The sequence below is a fragment of the Acanthochromis polyacanthus genome, chromosome 17 (assembly GCF_021347895.1).
Source record: "Acanthochromis polyacanthus isolate Apoly-LR-REF ecotype Palm Island chromosome 17, KAUST_Apoly_ChrSc, whole genome shotgun sequence".
Classification (NCBI taxonomy): Eukaryota; Metazoa; Chordata; class Actinopteri; family Pomacentridae; genus Acanthochromis; species Acanthochromis polyacanthus.
Window position 1 is genome coordinate 5,567,603 of NC_067129.1, and position 22,647 is coordinate 5,590,249.

The 22,647-nt window shown below is 39.6% G+C and overlaps 1 protein-coding gene across 14 annotated transcripts in view; it reads left to right on the forward strand.

Moving 5' to 3' along the window:
- Positions 1 to 22,647, forward strand: part of p4ha2 (procollagen-proline, 2-oxoglutarate 4-dioxygenase (proline 4-hydroxylase), alpha polypeptide 2) — a 64,528-nt gene that overhangs the window by 17,969 nt on the left and 23,912 nt on the right. The window contains exons 1-7 of one of the 14 annotated variants that reach the window (XM_051937501.1): positions 1,591 to 3,548; positions 7,087 to 7,283; positions 8,616 to 8,792; positions 9,184 to 9,254; positions 10,107 to 10,206; positions 12,888 to 12,941; positions 13,464 to 13,523. The exons of 1 other annotated variant lie outside the window; for it this stretch is intronic. In XM_051937501.1, the coding sequence (XP_051793461.1) occupies positions 2,312 to 3,548; positions 7,087 to 7,283; positions 8,616 to 8,792; positions 9,184 to 9,254; positions 10,107 to 10,206; positions 12,888 to 12,941; positions 13,464 to 13,523 (1,896 nt within the window). In that variant the 5' untranslated portion in view covers positions 1,591 to 2,311. Of the gene's footprint in view, positions 1 to 1,589; positions 3,549 to 7,086; positions 7,284 to 8,615; positions 8,793 to 9,183; positions 9,255 to 10,106; positions 10,207 to 12,887; positions 12,942 to 13,463; positions 13,524 to 13,589; positions 13,656 to 22,647 lie in introns of those variants that run through there. 12 more of the 14 variants (XM_051937496.1, XM_051937508.1, XM_051937506.1 and 9 more) reach the window with 12 other exon arrangements.

The window sequence follows — 22,647 nt, forward strand, 5'->3', positions numbered from 1 at the left end:
AAAACTGCAACTTGTTTTCTACAGGTACTGCAAAAACATCAGGATGTGTTGATTACTTATCTTTGGGCAGAGTCAGACAGGCTGTTTCCTCATGTTTCCACTCTTTCCTGAGCTATGTTTACTGACTGTTGTCTGCTTTGTGTTGTACAGAACATATTTACCAATGTGTTGAACTATCTCTTTGAAATAAATCACTATAAAAATACTTAAGCAGTACCACAGAGCATAACCCTAAACCAGTGATGAACTGAAATGCCACATTCAGTATGAAAACACATAGACTAGACTGTACTATGAAGTGCAGGCTGGATTACACAAGGAAGAGCTCACAGGAAATGCATGAAGAAGACTGGAAGGAAGAGAAAAAAAGTCTGCGTCTCATTTCCCACATTAGTATCACTTTCACAAGTACCAGTTCATTCCATCAAGATCTCAGTGTTTATGAAACTGTTATTATCCTAGACAATTACCAACTAAATATGTATAAATAAATAAATAAATGTATTACAGCATTGCTGTAAAGAAGAACACTTAGTGGTTTGTTTTGTTTGTTGTGCCCCTGTCTACAATGCTCCTAAATGAAAATGACCTCAGGTGTACTATGGTACTGGAACTCTTCATTACTGAGGATTGAGTGTATTCTCACAAAACACCACAAGGGGGCGTACTCGTTCTAACTCAGTTCCTCCAGTATCTCAAACTCTAACCAAATAACATGAGGAGATACAAAGGACTGACAGTAGTTTAATAAGTAACTTAAAAAAGCATGACTCGACTATAAAATACGCTAGTGTATTTAGAAATCCAAATGTGGATTAAAAGTCCTCATTATGCAAAATAATCCCTATCAGTGTGATAGTAAACTGTTAAACATTCACTATAAATGGTGGATCAACACATGAGAAGGACAGCACTGTTTAGATACTGTTTTAATACAGTATTTCAGCTCTACAGGTCATTCTGCCTCTTTAATGGGCATCTGATAGCCTAGCCGCGCTAGACAACCCACGGCAACGAATTTAATTCTCTGCCAGGGTGGGTCTAGTTACCCTCCATAAGGCTCGAGGCTGGATGCTCCTAAAACTGGCTGGACCAATCACCATGAAGTGTAGAGTCAGAAGGCGGGCGTAACTAAGTGACGACAGAGGCGCGACGATTCTGACAGAAACAACCGGCGCACAATAAACAGTTATCTTTCGACTCGGCTTTGACCACAGCCCTTAAAGATTTGAAACTACAATTCAACTTGAAAGATAAACAAAGGACGGCACTGAAGTGTTTCATTGAGAAGTAAGACGTATTTGGACTTATGCCGACGGGATATGGCAAATCCTTAATACACCAGTTGGCTCCGCTGTTTGGGAAGCTAATGGGACTTAGCCACAATCCGGCGCTCTTAGGAACTACATCAGCCTATTCGTTGCGCTAATTGGTTGTATACCTACCCAATTGCTGCAGAGTGATTTGAAAGACAACCTTTTAGCCCGCCTCCCTCCCTGTCGAGCAGTCCTAGACCCTTGTGTCTTAAAGCTGCTGTCCGGAGTTTCTGTTTGTTTTCAATTTATGTATCAATTTTTAACAAAGCTCAAATGTGTTAGTCTAGTTCGATACTATAATATAAAGTTAGTATAACGCGATATGAAAATTTATTCCTGAGCTCCGCCTTCCTCTCATAGACCCCCATGTTATTCCAAAAAGCGCCGGTTGCTGCCGACCAATCAAGTTCGAGCTTCAGCTTTGTCATGCTGTCAATCAACGGTTACGCGCACAGCAAGCAAGCCCATGCAGAGGTGGGCGAGCTACGCACTACGCAACCGTGCGCACATTTGTTTTGCTTGTGGAGGAGAGAGCATCAGGGCTCAGCAACTTCCAGAAAAGTTACCAATCCCACGGCTTGTCAGGCCAAGAGACTGCAGGACGTTTTTTTGGCTCGGGGTGCTCGCGTCGCTCCCCGACCACGGCCTCCATAGCCCGGCTGACGGCTTCGTTTAGATGCCGTGGTCGGGGTGCTCGCCTCGCTCCCCGACCATGGTCTCCATAGCCCGCCTGACGGCTTCGTTTAGATGCCCGACCTCTGGAGGAAGATGTTGGGGCGTCTGGGACATACTCTTTGTTGTGTGATTGGTCCTTTGTCCCCGATTGACCCAGTTTTGGATTGTGGGCGTGGCTATGTGGCTACACACCGGTGCGCAATTCAATAAATGGCCTATGCCTATTCACAAAAGTGTGACAAGCAGGTCAAAGATATGTCTGTCGACTGTGTCTCCATTTTTCTCCGTTTTGCCGGTTTATTCCAACTCTTACACGCAGAATGACTGTCCCAACAGGTTATGGGCCCAGTAAAGAGTTTGGAAGCCGATGGAATCGTTTATTGTTTGATGGAGATGAAAAGAATTATGAGCTCTGGGAAACGAAGTTCCTGGCACATTTGCGTCTGCTGGACCTGAAGACTACCATCCTGGGTGGAGCCCCCGCTGCAGGCTCAGATGGTGTTGCAGCAGATGCAAATAAAAATGAGGAGGCATATGCAGTCTTGATCCAGTTGTTGGACGATAAAAGTTTGTCTCTTGTAATGAGAGATGCTGCTGATGACGGAAGAAAAGCGCTCCAGATCCTGCGCGACCATTACGCAGGGAAGGGAAAGCCGCGCGTAATAAGTCTATACACGGAGCTGACATCTCTTCAAAAGGGTATGAATGAGAGCGTCACAGACTATATTATTCGTGCGGAGACTGCCATCACAGCACTGCGTAATGCAGGAGAGACACTTAGTGACGGTCTACTGACCGCAATGATTTTAAAAGGTCTGCCTGATGTGTTCAAACCATTCTCTGTTCACATTACACAGAGTGATTCAACGTTGTCATTTGCTGATTTTAAGACTAAACTGAGGAGCTATGAAAGCACGGAGAAGTGTGGTGCGTCTGGCTCAGGAGAGGACAGTGTGATGAAGGTGAAAGGAAGAGACAGGAGAGATAATTGGAGTGCAAAACTCACCTGTTTCACCTGCGGTCTGAAGGGCCACAAAGCCGCGGAGTGCACTTCCATTGGAGAGCGTAGAGACCAGAGACAGTGGTGTAGCCTTTGTAAAAGCGCCACGCACAAGGACGCAAATTGTCGGCGGAGGAAACGGGACAAGGTGAAGCAAGCGGTGGATGAGGAAGACCACACGTTCGCCTTTAAGGTCCAGCTGGATGCCGCCGCCCCGGTCAACGCTGAGAGGATGAGGGGCCTCATGGTCGACTCGGGAGCGACAAGGCATATCATCACTGATATGGAGAAGTTTGAGGAGTTTGATCCAAACTTCCAAGCGCAAAGTCACATTCTGGAGTTGGCTGATGGAGAGCGCGCTAGCGGGATTGCGCTAAAGAAAGGTACTGCCAAAGTGCGCATGAGAGACAATAAAGGCCGTGATGTGGATCTGATGTTGAAGGAGGCGCTCTACGTCCCATCCTTTTCTCAGGACATCTTCTCGGTTAAAGCAGCAACGGCCCAAGGAGCAACTGTCATCTTCAAAGAGGGACAGAATCGTCTTATCCACAAAAACGGTACAATTTTTGATATTAACACACATGACAGACTATTTTATTTAGATACTCTTGAAAATGAAACTGATCAATGTAGTGTGTGTTATGACATTCAGACATGGCATGAAATATTGGGACATTGTAATTATGACGATGTGTTAAAGCTGGAAAGTGTAACAAACGGTATGAAGATAAAAGGGAAAACTGAGAGGTCTAATCTGAAATGTGAAGTATGCATAAAAGGTAAATTTGCTCAGAGTAGAAATACAGATCCAGATGAAAAAGCTAAAAATGTACTGGAGCTTGTTCATACTGATTTGGCTGGGCCAATAGAGCCAGCAAGTAAAGAAGGCTTTAGATTTGCTCTTGCATTTACAGATGATTATTCTGGAGTCATTTTCACTTACTTTTTAAAATCTAAGAGTGATACTGTCAAAGCTACAGAGAGGTTTATTGCTGATGTTGCACCATATGGAAAAATTAAATGTTTAAGATCAGACAATGGAACTGAGTATACCTCAGCTGTGTTTCAGTCACTGCTAAGGCAAAATGCCATCAGACATGAAACCTCAGCCCCGTGGTCGCCCCATCAGAATGGGACAGCAGAAAGGGCCTGGAGAACTCTATTTGAAATGGCTCGTTGTATGTTGATAGAAAGTAAATTACCAAAACAGTTGTGGCCATATGCAGTACAAACTGCTGCTATAATTAGAAATAGATGTTTCAACAGGCGACTAGGACAAACCCCATACTTTGTGTTAACAGGGAAGATCCCTGATATGACCAAAATGAGAGCGTTTGGTTCAGAGTGTTTTGCTTACAAATACGATCAGAAAAAGTTGGACACACGCTGTGAAAAAGGAATATTTGTAGGTTATGACAAAAACAGTCCTGCATTTCTAGTGTTTTATCCAAGCACTGGTAAAGTGATGAAAAATAGGCTGGTAAAATTTGTGACAAGAACAACTAATGAATGTGACACTCAGACAGATGAAGAAATATATGACTATTCTAAATATAGACAAAGTGTACGGGAGCCACCAAAACCGGATGTGACTAATATGATCCCTGAAGAACTAAAAACAGAGGAGAGTGAATTGAATATCAACTCACAAAGTGAGAATGAGAGTAGTCAAAGTGCTCGTTATCCAAAAAGAGAGAGGAGACCCCCAAAATTTTACAGAGATTACGATTATGAAGTGAAATTTGATGAAGATAGATCATTGATGGATATTGACTATTGTTATCGTGTGACATGTGATGTTCCCCTGACATTGCAAGAAGCTGTTAACTCTCCCAAATCAGAGAAGTGGGTTAAAGCAATGCAGGAAGAAATGGACTCTCTAATTGAGAATGATACCTACACACTAACATCCTTACCTGAGGGCAAACATGCAGTGGGGGGCAGATGGGTTTTTGCTGTTAAAGAAAATCCAGTTGAGACCCTATACAAAGCCAGATATGTTGCGAAAGGTTATAGTCAATTGGCTGGGATTGATTATAATGAAACTTTCTCACCTACGGCAGATATGACTTCTGTACGTGCCCTAATGCAGCTTGCAGCTCAATATGATTTAGAACTCCATCAGATGGACATTAAAACAGCTTATCTGCATGCCCCTATAGATTGTGAAATTTATATGGAACAACCTGAAGGATTCGAGATAAAATCAAAAACAGGAGAGAAACTGGTGTGTAAACTTAACAAATCGCTTTATGGTCTAAAGCAGTCAGGACGAAATTGGAATAAAATGCTTCATGATGTACTTATTGAAAATAATTTTGTTCAGAATACAGCAGATAATTGTGTTTACACTAAACAATCTGAAAGTGAAAGAATTGTTTTAATAATTTGGGTTGATGACATTATTCTTGCAGCGAGTCATTGCCAAATCCTCGAGAACGTGAAGGAAATGTTGGGTGCAAAATTCAAAATTAAAGATCTTGGGAAATTGAGGCATTTCCTTGGCATCGATTTTGCCCAGAAAAGGGGGGAAATAAAAATGAATCAAAAGAGATGCATTACCAAAATTCTGGACCGATTTGACATGACTCATTGCAAACCCAGATTGACACCATGTGAAGTGAAAATGAAATTTGGCAGTGAAGGTGAGCCTGCTGATCCAAAGAAATACCGTGAGATGGTTGGCAGTTTAATCTATGTGATGACCTCAACCCGACCAGATTTAAGTTTTGTTGTGAGTAAATTGTCACAATATCTTGCTCAACCAAAACAAGAACATTGGGTTGCAGCTAAACATGTGTTGAGATATTTAAAAGGCACTGTGGATCAGGAGTTGTGTTACAGGAAACATGATAATCTATCACTTTTTGCTTACTGTGATGCTGATTGGGGAGCAGATCAGAATGATAGACATAGTGTGACTGGTTACTGCTTTAGTTTGGCAGAAAATGGACCTGTCATTTCCTGGAAGTCAAAGAAACAGCCCACTGTGGCTTTGTCCACTTGTGAAGCTGAATATATGGCTTTATCAGCTACTGCACAGGAGAGTCTTTATTTAACTAATTTGTTGACTGGAATGGACAATGGAGTGGACTATACACCTGTTACTATTTTTGAAGATAATCAAGGTGCTATTTCCTTATCAAAAAACCCTGTGTGTCGCCAACGATGCAAGCACATCGATATCCGATATCATTTTGTCCGCTCTGTGATTTGTGATGGGAAAATTACAATTAAATATTGTCCGACAGATAGAATGGTGGCAGATATTTTTACAAAAGCTGTTACAAAAATAAGAATCGACAGATTTGTGATTTTTCTATTTGGTATTTGATGTAAATTATGTATGGTAATGTGATGCACTGTGTTATTGTTTATACTTGGTCAGTTGGGAACAAGTGGGGGTGTTGTGTGATTGGTCCTTTGTCCCCGATTGACCCAGTTTTGGATTGTGGGCGTGGCTATGTGGCTACACACCGGTGCGCAATTCAATAAATGGCCTATGCCTATTCACAAAAGTGTGACAAGCAGGTCAAAGATATGTCTGTCGACTGTGTCTCCATTTTTCTCCGTTTTGCCGGTTTATTCCAACTCTTACACGCAGAATGACTGTCCCAACACTCTTCGTCAGAGGAGTCATGCAATTCTGAACTCTAGATAGAAATAAATAAACAATGTAACACATATACACGCGTAAATGCACTAAGTTTGATAAACAACGTCATCGAGAGGGATACACGAGTGTAATCACATATTGAAACTTTACTCGTTCGTCCTAGCAGATTCATGTTATTTTGGTATTAGGACAAGTTAGACTCAATACAGCATTCTAACGTAATTCCTTTATTATTTACTAAATGTAGAAGAGGGGAAAACAGCAAAACAGGCGAGATGCTGCAGCACTCCAGCCACTTCTCTCATGTACTGCGTGCGTGCACAAATAAAGGGGCGAAATCAGAGGGAGGGAGGGTGGGACCACCAGTGTTTTGGGAGACGCTGCGATTCAAACTCCGGACAGCAGCTTTAAGAGCTGGGTCTAGCGTGGCTAGGCTTGGCATCTGAGACACTCACAACCAATTCTTTTTGTACTGACAGACTCCACCCACCAGAGGGCAGGAGGAAACCTCCGATATTTTGAGAAGCTACTGTTCAAGCAGCTCCAGGAGTTGAACCAGTCCTACCAGCCTGCCTCTGAGGAGCCCATCCTGCTGGGAACCTACAACAGGCCTCCAGACCATCTTCCAGAGAGGGAGGCCTATGAGGCTCTGTGCAGAGGAGAGGGACTGCAAATGGTAACACATGAAGAAGAAATAACAGCCTATTAACAATGATGCTGCATGTAATGACAAGACCAGTAGTAGACAGGCAGTCAAAAATACTTTATCTTATACGTCTTTAGTGTTAACTTTTTATGAAACTAAATCTTTAAGCAGCCACCAAGAAAGTTTAATGTAGAGCTGAAATGAAAGAAAAGTTGACTATAAACAACATGTTTTCTGTTTTCTGATGCTGTACTAATACAAACTGGAATCGATTTCAAGTTTGTAGTAGTTTGTGTTAGATTTACAATTACTAAATCTCAAAGGTAGCAATGTAGGGTATACATTGTTCAGCACATATGATCCAGGGTTTAAACTGTTCAGTCAGTAGTTTTACAGATTCTTTCTATTGTGTGACAGTCACATTTATGAGGATGTCTCATGTGGATGTGGTAACGCTTAGATGCTTGACTTTACAAAATTTTAACGCTAATTGAATTGCGGTTGCAATATTTGAAAGTTATAATCTCTATTCAATATTTTTACCAAATTGTACAGTCCCAATACAAACCATCATTTGCAAAAGTTTTTCACAGTTCAACCTGCATCAGTGAATCAGAAAGTGTATTTGGTGTCGAAGAGCAATGTAATGTACAGGAGCCTATAGTAAGAACTATAGTAAGAAATATGTCATTTGTCCTGTTAAGTAGTGCGACAAAGTATAAAGGACTAGAATTGCAAGTGTCTATGCATGCAACTTATGTAAGAACATGAATGATTACATCATGATTGTGTAAGAACTTAACTTGTAAGACAAGATTTATCTCAGCAGAGGGCAATCAACAGACATCTGATTAAAATTCCTTGAATTGGAGATAAACTAGTTTTCCCATAGCTGTCATGGAGTACTGTTAACTCTCTGATACACATAACTATAACTTCAAACTAACTTAAGTGAAAAGTTTTTAATTGTAAAGCAGCAACAGCTGGAAAAGTTAGGTTTACATCAACAGTAAGTCAACACAGCTCTGATACTGAAAACTGTAAACAATAAAATGAGGCTGACATGTGAATGTACTAATAAGGACACAAGAATGACACTGAACTTTATTCCTTAGAGATTCAGGTTGAAGAAACAAGTAAAGAGAGCTTAAGACAAAAATAAATAAACAGACCTTTTTCTCTAGTCATTCTTCAGCACAGGTTAGACCCTGGTTGGCCTTGGCATCATGCAGTACTGATTCCCCTTCTCACATGACTGAATTGGAAACACGTCACCACATACTTGCGAGAGTCAAGTGAATAATTCAACAAAAATGATGCAAAACATTTACTGCTTTCTTGTTATTCTCCATATTTTACCAGACTGAAGCAAGACGTAGCCGTTTGTTCTGCCGCTACCATGACGGGAGAAGGAACCCTCGTCTACTGCTGAGGCCCCTGAAGGAAGAGGACGAGTGGGACAGCCCTCACATCGTACGATACCTGGGCATTCTGTCAGATGAAGAGATTGGGAAGATTAAAGAGCTGGCAAAACCCAGGGTGAGACGAAAAACAATTTTTAAATAAAATGTCACATTTGCCTCTAAATAGAAAAAAGGGGGCGACATAAAAATATTTACGTATCCAAACTTCAGTGAGACCAAACTTCATGCTGGTATGGAAAAAGTGTAATTTGCTTTTGTCAAAAGCAAATTCTATTTTAATTTTGATTTGTAATGATTCTTTCATCCTTACATCCCCAGTGTATAAAAGTTGTTTTCTGAATCTGAATACAAAATAAGAATAAGTTATATAGAATGCTGGATATATCATGTAAGATTAATGGCTTAGCGTGACATAATGTAGATGTATCTGAGTGGAAAAATGGATAAACTCTTGATATGTAATATATTTGTTTATATCTGTGTCTGTTTTATTGTTGTTTTTTAAGCTTGCCAGAGCTACTGTCCGTGACCCCAAAACAGGTGTCTTGACCACAGCCAACTACAGAGTGTCAAAAAGGTAGCTCGTTCTTTGGGTTTACTCTTGTGGGTTTTAGTTATTAATACATAGTTACATATGCCATTATTGTCACTTTTTTGTGTTAATTATTGACACCATTTGGAGGCCCTGTCTTTACCTGTAATTGTCATTTGCTGCAAGGATACCATTTTTACTGTAAACTGTTGTGGAATTTGTTCAAGAGAAATTCCTTAGCCTTACACAGCGCACATGCCTCTGGTAAATAGCACTATGTTGTGATGATGGTACATGCAGTCAGCAAAATGCAAGTTGAATCAGGTGAAAAGCCAAACTGGTAGGTAAAATTTTAAAGAGCGGCGATTGTTTCAGATGGCAAACGATTTCTGACAAGAAAAGAATGATGATTGCAACGTCAGACATTAAACAGCAAAGATAGTCTGGGAAAATAAAAATGATGAGCAGAAGGTGAGGAATCGAACACGGTCTAGGTCTCTCTGGTTTTCACCCAGCGCCCTAAGCACTGAACACTTTAATTAACAACACTTGTGTCCTCAGCAATTAACGTGAGAGTAAAAGAGGTTTCAAGGACTGGAAGTGTTATTTAAAGGAAACGGAAGACACCTGTGGTTCTTTGCAGACATGAAAAGCAAATTTGAGCAAACAGTTCAAATGCTGCTTTTAGACTGATTCTTTATTGGCTGTTTTGAGGGTTCAAGTCATCATCATCAGCCTTATTAAATAGTTGTTTGATTAAATGAGGTGAAAGGAAATCAAGACGACCTATTCCAAGCCTTGTTTAAAGTCAAATATCAATGGATAAGCTGGATATTTGTAGTGTTTTAAGGGTTTAAGTGTGCATCAGTGTGCTCATATACATGTCTGTTTCTCCAGTGCATGGCTGGAAGGAGAGGACGATCCTGTTATTGAGAGAGTCAATCAGAGAATAGAAGACATCACTGGCCTCACAGTAGACACAGCTGAGTTACTGCAGGTAATGTTCTATATTCTACACATTTCTCTCACAATATTCTGTCAAACTCCTGAAAGACAACAAACTGAGTTACTTGGGAAAATAATCGATAGACTGACACTGAAAATAGTCAGTAGTTGCAGCTAGCTATTACTTATGACCTTTTTGAGCAGCTGAATTTGACAAGCTGAGCAACGGTATGGTGAAAAAAACAAACAAAAAAAAACTAAACGAGCAGAATAAGAGCGCCAGCTGAAACCAGGCTCTAAAAAAGGTTCAAGGACAATCTCCTGGTTCATTTTAGCTTTACCTTAGCAACATCAACCCTACAACATCACTTCGCAGCAATACCAAGTCACATACAGTTCAAAAGTGCGCAAGCTTTTCATTTTCTTTCCATTGTTAAACTGCATCCACTATGGTAACAGATTATTCTCCAGAAGCTTCTCCAACACCCTTTTAACCCTAACACCTTATTAATTGGGCTGACAGCTCAGTCAGGAATAATAAAAAATAAATGTCAAGAAAGACGGTCTGACACTGCACTCTGAAACTCAACACACTAATGCTGTTTATAAAGAAAACAAACTATTTAAAGTTTGGTCAACTTTTTTTCAGTTACTGTTTTAAACCTTTGAAAGGTACTGTAGATTGTAGGTAAGCACTGTAAAGAACCAGCAACTATTTAACCGTTTCTAAAACTATTTATTGCTGTTAGTAATCACTTACTGATTCATGTATATAAATGCATCTTTAGACTGGGCTCTCATGTAGTCATCTGGCCCTAGCTCTTCTCCCTGAGGTTGTTGATGTTTTCTCTCTTAGTTTGAAACTTTGTCTGGATGTGTGGGATTTCTGACTCTCTTGCCAGCATCTTTCCTCTGGCAAGCTTCGAGTCACTAAAAATAATTTGTGATGAATGATAGTTGCTCAGTAGGATGTCCAGGTTGACCTATGAGCTGGAAATTCTATACCTCCCGCGAAAATATCAAGCCAAGAAGGAAAACATGCAATAAAGTCAGAAGAGCCATCTTTAGAAGACATGTACCTTAGAAAAGGGGAGGGTTTAGCCCAGCCTAAAGATTTGTACTGGAGGATAAATAAATGAATAGTAATAGTAAACTTTTAATCATGTTGCTTGTTCAGTTAAAAAAAAATAGAAAAACAGCAATGCTCACATGGTGTTAGAAAGATTAGTCGAAAATGAAGCAAAATACAGACAACTGTGGACAGAAAGACATGAAATGGGTGAAAATGAAAACACCGGTGTAAGACGAAGGTGCAGAAGAATTTAAACAGTGACACGTTATTCATAATTTTGCCTTTGTACACCACTGCACTGATCTTCGAGCTTTACTTCAAGGGGTTCAACAACATTGTTGCCTTCGCTATTTAGGAATAAGAGCCATTTTCCTCCATTTTCTCAGATTTAAGATGAATTTGACGACTGACTGACCAGCAGTTTCGTGATCAATTGTGGTGGGTTTCCTTGTTAGTTCACCACATGTTCAGGAGGTCAAAGGTTGAGAGTAGATTTTAAGTACTGAATTTGCGTTTGGTAGCTGTTTTGATAGTGCAAGTGAAAGAGGCCATTGTTAGGTTGAGAAAAACTAAACAGACCTTTGAGATGTAGCAAATTTTTGGGAGTCCCAACATCAACAATTTGTCATGCTCTTTAAAAGGAGGAATGTGCCGGCAACATCCAAAGACCTAGAAAATCATGGGGTCGACTAATGTGGTGCAAGATTCAAACCGCTGGTGACCTCAAAGAACAGAAAGGCCGGATTGCAGTTTGCCAGAAAACATATAAAAAAGGGAGAAAGAATGGGCTCATGATCCACAGCATACACGTACCACAGCTGTCGGACACGGTGGAGGCAGTATTATGGCATAGGCATGCATGCCTATGACTGGTGTTTATTGATAATGTGACCTCTGATAGAAGTAGCAGGATGAATTCTGAAGTACTTTAGCTTAGATTCTGTTGAATGCAGATTCTCAGTACAGATGGATGATAACCCAGAACATGCATATATGATACCAAGAGCTACTTAAGGCAAAGAAATAGAATGATTTTAAATGGCCAGGTCAGTCACCTGACCTCAGTCTTCCTGAGCTGTTTTTTTTTTTGCGTAGTCAAGATTAGTATACAGAAGCAATATTATAAAAATAGTATCACTGTCCAAAAACCTATGGACCTGACTTTGGTGTCATGGCACAGAGGCAAGTATTTTGAAGAGAATTTAGTGATAGTGCTCAATCCATATTCATTTCCAGTCACCTTGCAGGACTGTTTATGCCCCCACCACAAAACAATGAAAGTCAGTTGATGTTTGTTTATAGTGTTCAAAACTTCGAAAAGTTGACCTTTAAAGCCTCCACAGCATCCTGATCTATCAGAAACCACGTTGCAGTCACTTATGGTAATCCACAGATCTAATTTGTAAACTATTTTGTGTCAAAGAAGAAGTCCCTGCTGAAGTTAATAATTGAGTTACAGATTGTTCCAAGAAATATTTATCCATATTTAAATGCACCCGTTATGACAGGATTGGTAGAATTGCACATCTGTGATGTTAGATTGTGGGGTATTTGCACACGTTATGTAATACAAAAGAACAACAAACAATGTCATGTCCAGTGGACAGAGGGGCTCATTCATTACCTTTTCCTGTGAATCACATTTGCCAATGACTGACCAGGTTGCAAACTATGGAGTTGGAGGACAGTATGAGCCGCATTACGACTTCTCGAGGGTAAGTTCACTTTTTGGGTGCAAGTTTGTGTGTGTGTGTGTGGATGAAATTCTGCTTGACATGCTTCCCATATCTTCTAAAATTTGCCTGATCATTGCTGTGGACATCTAAGCAATGTTTTCTCACTTTTTTGTATCTGGCGACCATCCATGCATATCATCTCTAGCTTCATGTGCTTTATGTGTGCAGCTGATTGCAATCAATCATGTCTTGTTATTCCATTACTCCTCTGAGAGAAAGAATGTGCAAATGAGGAAAATGATGAACGGTAACGTGTACTACAGATGCTCCTTAAGGAAATAACTTCATTATTCAAAAACATCTCACTTTTTCTCATTATATTGTCATTTGCATTATATACTTTTAAATATGCAGTTTGAGGCTGCTTTAAATTATTTTTTGAATGTATTTATGACAGATAACAGATTTCAATTTGATTTGAGTGTCGTTTGTGCCCTTTGTGGCGGACTCCTAGTGTGAGTCTTTTTGGTGATGGGTTAAACATATAAACATCTGTTGCAGCGTCCTTTTGACAGCAACCTCAAGGTCGATGGAAATAGACTTGCTACCTTCCTAAACTACGTAAGTAACGTGTGTGTATGCAGTTCGTTGATCATGTATTTTCATTCTTAAATTTTATCTTCGTAGAAAGATGAGCCTGATGCTTTCAAAAGATTAGGCACTGGAAATCGTGTGGCAACTTTTTTAAACTACGTAAGTACGTGCATCCAGACGCCGTTGAATGAAGGCTGGTGGTGGCAGTCACCTGAAATCTGCTCTACATCCTTTTGTTTTGCTTCACGGGCATAAGCATACGCTCTGGCTCAATCTTGGACTTGGATTGATTGACCTTCATAGAACTGGCCTGTAGTGTGGCACTAATTGACCTTCCGTGTGGCATTACAGTCCTATAGTGTAAAAATGTAGAATGATGTGACAAGAGGCTGTAACATCTTTATAGATTTTGGGTGGATGCTCGAAAAATGGTGCTGGATAAATATCAGATCCCCTGGATGACTGAGAAACGCTCGTAGATGAATATGTAAAAACTATTTTTTTGTCAATCAGTTCCAGTACATATTGTGGAGAGTTTTGTTGGCCATTCCCCATTAACATGCTAGTAAAGAAGCCACATTTTACTTTGCCCTTGCTAACACTGACCTTTGCAAAAATGGAAAATTAGAAAATGAGAAAAGATTTTGTTTGTACAGTTGCATTTTTCCCCCAATATAACCAGCAATTCATATATTGTTACTTGATACACAACTTGTTTTTGTTTGGGTGCACTATTCATCTATAATGGATTTAAGACTTCTAATAAACAATCTAAATTTGATTATAAGATGGACATGATCCAATAGTATGTAAGGACTACAATCAAAGAGGAGTTCATTCAAACCTTTGTCATCTGTAAGGAAATGAAAGTCAACTCGATGAAAATATGACAGAATTATATAAAGCAGTTAAATCCATGCATCAAGCCATTGCAAAATGAAATTAGTAGAAAGCGTTGTGATGAAAATTGTTCCACGATGCCTCAGATGCATGGCGCTGAAACATAAATATAGCATAAGAAAAACACCTCACAAAGTCAGCAGTCATTCATGACAAAGTCATGCTTGAATCGTGGACAAACTGTAAAAATAATGCAATATGAGATACAACACACCTAAGTAACATGAAACAAATATCATTTTTGTATTAAAGAATGGGATGAAAATCACATTCATGTTTTCTTGTTTAGCATGTACCCCCCCTCCAGCAGCCTGAGTCTACTGTGTGACTGCCAGCAATCTTCCTCTGATCTTCCATCAATCCTTTGAAGTTATTTTTTTGAATCCTGTTTGGTGTACAACACGCATGTAGTAAATAAACAGCATTTCCCTGTGACGGGCCTTGGTTTCATTTTAATCCGCAGTTATGGCATTTAGATTGTAATGTGTTTCGCTGTGAACAATATCTGTCTCATGAGTACAGAGCTGTCAATCATTGTCTGTGTTGGTTGTCGTAACCTGTCGTAATGTGTTTGATGGGGGAGTAAGATTGGAAATTGTAGCATGCGGTTGATTCCTTTCAGTGACGTGTGAATAGGGCAGGGGTTATTGTACACAGACCAGTAAATGATCATCATAGTCAGTGCATGAGCTCCCACTGGGCCCTCGCTCTGAGACCTGAAGGCAGCCAGACATGGACGTCCAGCCTGTTGAGGCCCATCGGATCAGATGTGTCTCGGTCTTGAGCGGGGCGGTCCTCGCATGCCCTGATCACAGCCGCTCTGTCCAGGCACTGAATTCCCTGCTCCTGTCTTCTTGATCACATACATGCTTGTCGGCCCGCTGTCTGCGCTTCCACTGTATCTCCACATAGTCAGCTTTGACCGCATGTTGTCATATTTTCGTCTCGGCGCATTTAAAAGCATCAACAGCAGCAGGCGAGGCCGCATCATCGTGGGGCAGTTGTGTCATGTCTTTGTCTTGATGTTCCGTGCGTGCCACAGAGTATCGTGACGAAAAGATTCTTCTCCGTGTTTCGCTGTCCAAATCCCTCAGTAGGCTGACCCTGAGTTTCTTGTTGTCCTTGCAGACACTTTAGCACCAAAGCCGTTTAATAGACGTGAGAACCTGCAGTTACTGTACTGCTGTCATCCTGTCCTTTCACCATCCCCCCTGGCTGTCCCGGAGTTTAAAGTCCAAGAGTGGAAGGATTTTTTTAGTTCCTTTTGCTCACCATGCCTGCTGCTTGGTTATTTTTTATCTGGCAGTACAACACATCAGTTAACAAAATAGTTTCCTGGAAGCTTTTCATAACATATGAAACTGGAGGAGGGAGAATCATTGAAGTGCTGTTAAGTTCATAGCTAGAGGGCGATGTGAGAAGTGATGCCTTGTGACCGGTAAATGCCACTTCATGCCAACATGCAGTTTGGTCGCTTTTTTTCTTGTTTTTTCTCTGAGGCTTTAGAGGCAGCTTCCTTTCATTTCTCAACACTTAACCAGCTCATCATTGTATTTAGCGAGACTTGTATGCCCTTCTCATGGTAGCTTGCAAATATTCCATCGTCAGGAAAAACACTTACTGTTTTTCCAATTGACTATTACTCAAGTATGTGCGAGGGCTTGGAGAGGTTTTTGCTCCAGTCCATTGAAGCCGCATTCAAGATGGCTTGTCCTGGGTGCTAGTGCCAAGACCTTCTGAGCTTTATTGAATCAAATGCATTATTCCTTGACGGTTTTGTCTTCAAGTGAATCTTACCTTAACAGGGTGGGAGGCCGACTTCTTCTTATTGCTAGTGCTGGTAATATTGCTTGCTTGGTATTGATTGATTTTATGCTTGCAATACTGTTGTATATTTTGGGTTGCAGGCTACAGAGAATATTCTTTTTTTTTGCAGGAGATCCTTTCTATAAGGTTTGGTTCTTGTCTTTCCATTTCATCTAAGGGAGTTTGAAAAAGAAACACACTTTTTGTTTGAATGTGTTGAGTGTTGAAACCGCAAATAAGTATTTCTATATAATATTTATGATTATTCTGCTGGCACAAATAGAGACATTATTGTTGCAGTTCAGTAGGCTGGAACTAAGGTTCTCGGTGGTGCTTATGTCCAACTTCTACATTATTGGAAATGTATAGATTAGTCCGAGGGTTATAATTCGATCTTGTACAGTTTTTAATGATGGGCATATTTCTAAACTGAAATTTCATTACTCTTTTTATTTGCCTTTGAAAATTAGACTGAATATTTCATTGAGTGAATTGACTGTTCCAGGTCTTTTGTAATGTTTTCTGATTTAGAAGTGCGTTGGATATGTCAGAATATTTGATCACTAGGAAAGCTGACATTTGTAGTGATACAGATTAGGTAATTGTGTGCTTTGTTTATTTCTCCCCTTAAAATCTGTTCTTTCTACTATTCACTCTCCCCACTATGTTATTTTTATTTTTTTTTATTTTTAACTTTAACCAGGGTGTGTAGTTTTAGTGGTGAAATTTTTATGAACGATAAATATGCCATCTGCCATGCAGAAGTTCAAGCATTTCCCTGTTTAAAAAAAGGAGCTTTTTAACAGTTTTCCTCTGGAAATGCAAGATGTGTTTGTGGTTGTGACACCAGTGCTGGATTTTCACCCCAACTGTCTGCCAACTGGCAACTTTCAGGAAACATATTGTTCTTTTTCTACCTTTTACATCGTGTGAAGCATTAGGGGATTAAAAACCTACTGCAGATTTGCTCTCCTGCCTCGCTACGTGTGCCATTTTTTGAAGGATCGGAGGTAAAGTTACTGTGATCTAAGTCTCAGTGTTACAGTTCATGAGTACGTGTGGATAACATGAGCTGTGGCCAGCTGTACCCACTGGGCTGCGTTTGAACACGCCTAACTGCAGTTGGTGAGAGCGGTGAGATGTCTGCTGCCTCCTGTGTGGCAGATAGAAAATGGCTTCTTCCTGTTCTAAAGGCTGCTTGGATGAAGCCCCAGAACGCGCCCTCTACTTGCTTGCGTGTGGATCGGACGTGGCTTCGTTGAATTCCAACAGTTTTGCAGGTCCGGATACGTCCTGCTGAATGCTTGCAGCGGCCAGAGCTCCATTGCCACTTCCTGTTCCTCTATGTACCCTGGTGTTTCTCTCTGCTTGCCCGCCACCCTCAGCCTCTGATGCCCCCATCTCCTCCATCACTGCTACATCTGGCTGGTTGCTAAGCCACAGCGCAGAGTGGTCAGGCAGGGGAACCTCTGATGTTTCCTCTGGTCTTGTTAAAGGCCCACATTATGCTAGTGGCCGGTTGATGACCTTTTACTGGGGTGGATGATGTGGGGATCCTGTATGTTCTTGTATTAAATCGTAATATTGCACTGTAACCCTGTGATGATGTATACAAGTTTCATTATTTTGTAATATTGTCATTGGGTTATTTTCTAAAGGACAGCCATTGAACTCCTCCTCATTAAAAATTACACGATTCTGATTATAAAAATATAAAACGGTTAGAGTAATTATTCAGCTCTTTGTAAAAAAAAAATTATTAATGAATATTTAGAATAAGGATAATATATAATAAATAGTACTCTAATATATTAGTATAAACTCAATAATGCTTTATGCAGTGTTGATTTGGATGATGCTGATGTTAAGCTGTGGTTTCACAACTCAAAGCAAATTACGGAAATTTTTTTCGGCAGAAACATACATGCATCTCTATTTCTCTCTCTGCTCCAGTCTCTCCTCTCTCTCTCTATATATATTATCTATGATGTAATACCTATACTTATATATACTACTATATATAGAATTAGGATAGAATGATAGATAGTAGATAGATAGATAATGATAGATAGATAGATAGTTAGATAGATCGATGATAGATAGATAGATAGTAAAATTGCATAGGAGATCCTCTTGTAGACACAAAATAGTTTTTGTGTCTTGATTTTTTTTTTTCTCCAATTTTGCACAGAAAAATTATTTAATTTCATTTTATAATCTATTAATTATAATGGAAATATTGATGATTGGAGATTTACAATTATTTTGTAGTAGCGCAAGAATAAACATTGAATATAATTAGCAAATTGTCATTCAAGACAGTCATTGATTGATGATTCAGAATTAGGTTCAATTGTGATTGTGTTTTTACATCTTTTGTTGTGAAAAAATTATATAGTATATGAATTTAGATTTTTTTATGTATGGCATATAATCTGTATGTTGCATACAAAACATAACTGTAAGCTGGTGGCTCTTGACTGATTCACTGTCCTGGGGAATCACAGTCACAGCAAAGAAAGTGAACATGCAAGATTGGTCTATGACCTAGTTTTAGCTAAAATTGAACCAGAAATTTCTTTTTGTCACCATATGTTTTATAATCTAGAATTGAAGCATTGTCAGCGTTTGGTACATGACATCTTGGTATTAAAACAATTAAAACAAAACACGTCATCTATGTAATTTTGCAATTCCAGTGTTGCTAAGCTACATTCATTTAACATATTTGCAAAATTATTTATTTAGATTTTGTGTATAATGTAGCAAAGCAAGCTTACACATTCTCCTACAGAATTGGTCTAAAAATAGGTTCTTTAAATCCTCTCCAACAAACTATGAAAAATTGATAAGAACACCATTTTGTTCAAAGGAGGCAATGCTGCAGTCTTCCCGTTATTTTAGCGTCCTTGCGAGGCAAAGTGCAGGCATTTGATTTTTAAAAGTTCTTCTGGCACGTGAGATTTTTTTTGCAACGTAAACAAGATATGATATATTATGGCCTCACCAATTCATATTCCCGTTTGAAGCCTTTTCTCTTCCTTCTACTCAGTTATTCCTCTGGGTTGCCTTTCGGAGAGCGACTGCTGTGTTTACGCTGATTACTTTCAGTGATTGCTAAACTACTTCATTCTGAACAATTTTTAATGGCGAGTTTGATAAGAAATGTAACTCAGGGTATCTCCAAAACAGCACACACTTGATTGGAAGTAACTCCTATACCACTTGGAATCTGCTCCTTAAACTCGGTGAAATTAATCGGAGGGAATAACACCACCCTTGGCATGGAACAGCTGAGCAGGCCAACTGTCCAACTACCTTTGGTCCTTCAAAAAGGAGGGAGGTACATATAAAAAGTGTTGAATTTCCTGCACGTTTAGCTGATTTGGATGTAAATACCTTAAATTTAAGCTGAAAATCTGCACCTTAAAGCCACTTGATTGTTTCATTTCAAATCCATTGTGGTGGTGGACAGAGTTGAAATGCCTGAAAATTGTGTTCAATGTCCAGGTATTTATGGACCTGACTGTAGGTTTAGTTTGTTTATACTAAAGTATTTCAGGCTTTCTTCATTTCTCTTTCAGCTAAAAGAAGCCAAAGTAGGAACTATGTTTGCTTGCAGGCAGTTTCTGCCAGAGACCATTTTAACATTTTAAATGTGTTTATCTAGAAAGTGATTGTACGGTTTCAGTATAGTTCTGTAGGAGATTTGTTATGTTGTGCTATTTTAAATAAAGCAATCAGGGGTTTTAAATGGATTCAAATATGAAATATATTGTTTTCTTTTAACCATTTTGTTAATTGAGGTTTCATTTGCTCACTTTTGTTTAATCTTTTGGGTTAAAAGTTAAACAGGAAATGGTAAGTGATACTTTTAGTGTTTGCAGACCAATCTTTTACCTCGTATCCTTCATAGGAAATGAATTAACTTTTGGTTGATTAGCATACATAAGCAAAGGTATAAGGGAAAAAATGTGCTATATCACCCTAAAGACACATTCTGAGCTAGGAAAAAAACTTGTGGTGACGAGTGCTGGTCTAGCATGTCTGTCCAGATCTTCTGTGGATGTCCACGCGGGTTTGGATGTGATGACTGCAAACCCCAGGCATGTGATTTGCATAATTTTTGTACTCCTGTGTCATTGAGTACAATGACACACAGGAGTACAAAATTAGGTGTCACTCATGCACTCACCCACTTGTAGAGAATGTGGTGAAGAATGACCATCTGACCAGATCACTTATTTTTTTTCCAAAAAGTCTCAGCAGGCCGAAGCCCATGTTTTGCACTAAGTATCCCACTATGTGGTTTCTCAGCAGACTTCCTGCTGGTACGTCTGATCACATACACCAGTATTGTTCTCGGATATCAAGTGAAGATACATTGCTCTTTTTTCTTCTTGTGCTGGTGCACAAGCACCTGGCTGTCGGGTGTGTACTGTTGGTCCTTGGTTTCTGACACTGTTTCTGGCCCTCATCACCATTTCACTAATTGCACATCCTTGATTCCTTCTCGTCCTTCCGCCAAAGATTCCGAGCCAAAGAGGTGAGGAAGAGATGCGACGAGAGAGAAATCGAGGCACAGGTATGTGACAAAATGAGACATCGGCCAGCCTCGAGTCTTCACTTTAAAGCAGGGATCGACCTATTTTTATTTTTTTTTTTTTTGGGCTGATAAAAATGTCATTTTTTTGCTGCTCAGTAAGGCTGAAACCGTTATTTGAAATATGATATACATTAATGTAATGTTTGAACAGGATGTGATATCAGGAAAACCTGTCATTCATAACTAGGGTTTCGTCATTAAATAAGAGTGATTATAACTGATATGTAAATAGAAACAGAAGTGATTAATTAGAACGCTGTCCTCTGTGTATGTGTGATTGACATTATGATTTGTCACCCACATTTATGTTTGCTGTTCTTCTCTGTTTTTTAAATCTTTCATCTGTGTTTTGTCACTTAAATTGCCACTAGGTTTAAGAGATTGTTATGTTTTCTAGACTCGTGTGTTAGGGGTAATTTTGGCTGCTAAATAGCTGCAAGCCGTTAGGCATAGCTTAGGCACTTTTGAGAGTAGCTCAAGTCCGCGTTTGTAGTAACAGCTTATGTTTTCTGTCCAGTTTTTGTCACCGCTCTCTTGAAAGACATTTCTGGGACCACAGAGTGACTACAGACAAGAGACGGTGCAGCAGACCTGAGTAGTGCATTTAATTTATCAAATTGATCAGTAACAATTCAGATAATGCCAGATATCGTCATGATAATGGGCGAGGCGTGATAATATCTATCCCTAGTTTCAAGGCGAATCATAAATATGGATGTTTGGCCAGCTGCTATATTGCTGTCTATTGAAATTGTTACCGTAAGCTGCAGCTGCAGTTTACGATCTCTGTCAGATTAACAGAATAGTGCTCGTGACAACTTCCAGTGTGTGGTTTACTTATATTTGTCCAATCACAACATACTATACTATATAAATAAAGTCTCCTCACACACACACACACACACACCACACTATGGATATCCATCACAGTGGGAGGCTCTTTAAACGGCCTCCTGCCAGAGCTGGCTGTGGCCTCTCCTCTGTCAGCCTCGGCTCAGTGGCAGTGCATCTCACCTCCTACGCAAAACAACCAATGTTGCAAGTTATCAAACACTACAGTGAGCAGATATAAAAATAGGCAAACAAATGTGACTTTAAGGAAAAAAAGTGAGCATTTATAGAAAAATGTTGACCACACCTTACATTTCCTTGTAAGACTGTCCCAGTTTTTTGGACACTTTGCATGGGAGAAATGACTCCAGAAAGGCCATCTTCTTAAGAATTTCCCTGAGCAACACAAGAACAAGTTATTGGACTATCCTTATCCAAGTAAATATATGCTACAGTCAAAACAGGTGTTAGCCCACATCTGAATAGCAATTGTTACATTAATTAAAAATACCAGTTGTCAGCACAAAACATAAACTTAGAGATGCAAATTTTCATGGGAATAGGAAATTTGCCACAAGGTTGAAACATGTTTTCTGTCAAAAGTGTGGCATTTAGAAAGGTTGCCATACAGATAATAGCACATGCTCAGAGCAAAACTATTACAGATTACAGTATCATGCATACATAAAAATCTCGTTATTTATTCCCAGGCTTTTTTGGTTGTGTGCTCTTTGCTAGTAAAACGTGGCTTTTTCAGCCTGTTGAGTGTCAGTGTCTCATTGTCCCTGTAAAAAGGACAAAGAAAATCAAGGTCAAGGGAGTGTAGTTTTGAAAAAAACTTTTTGCAGAATTGCCTATAATCAATTCACTACCTATGTGACAACATAAAATGGGACAACAGGGTTGTGCTAATGCACAAAATGTTCTTGTTGATATAATAATCTGCAGTTTGCAGCTATTTCCATCTGTCAACCTAAAGTCATGACTGAGGCACCTACGCAAATTTAA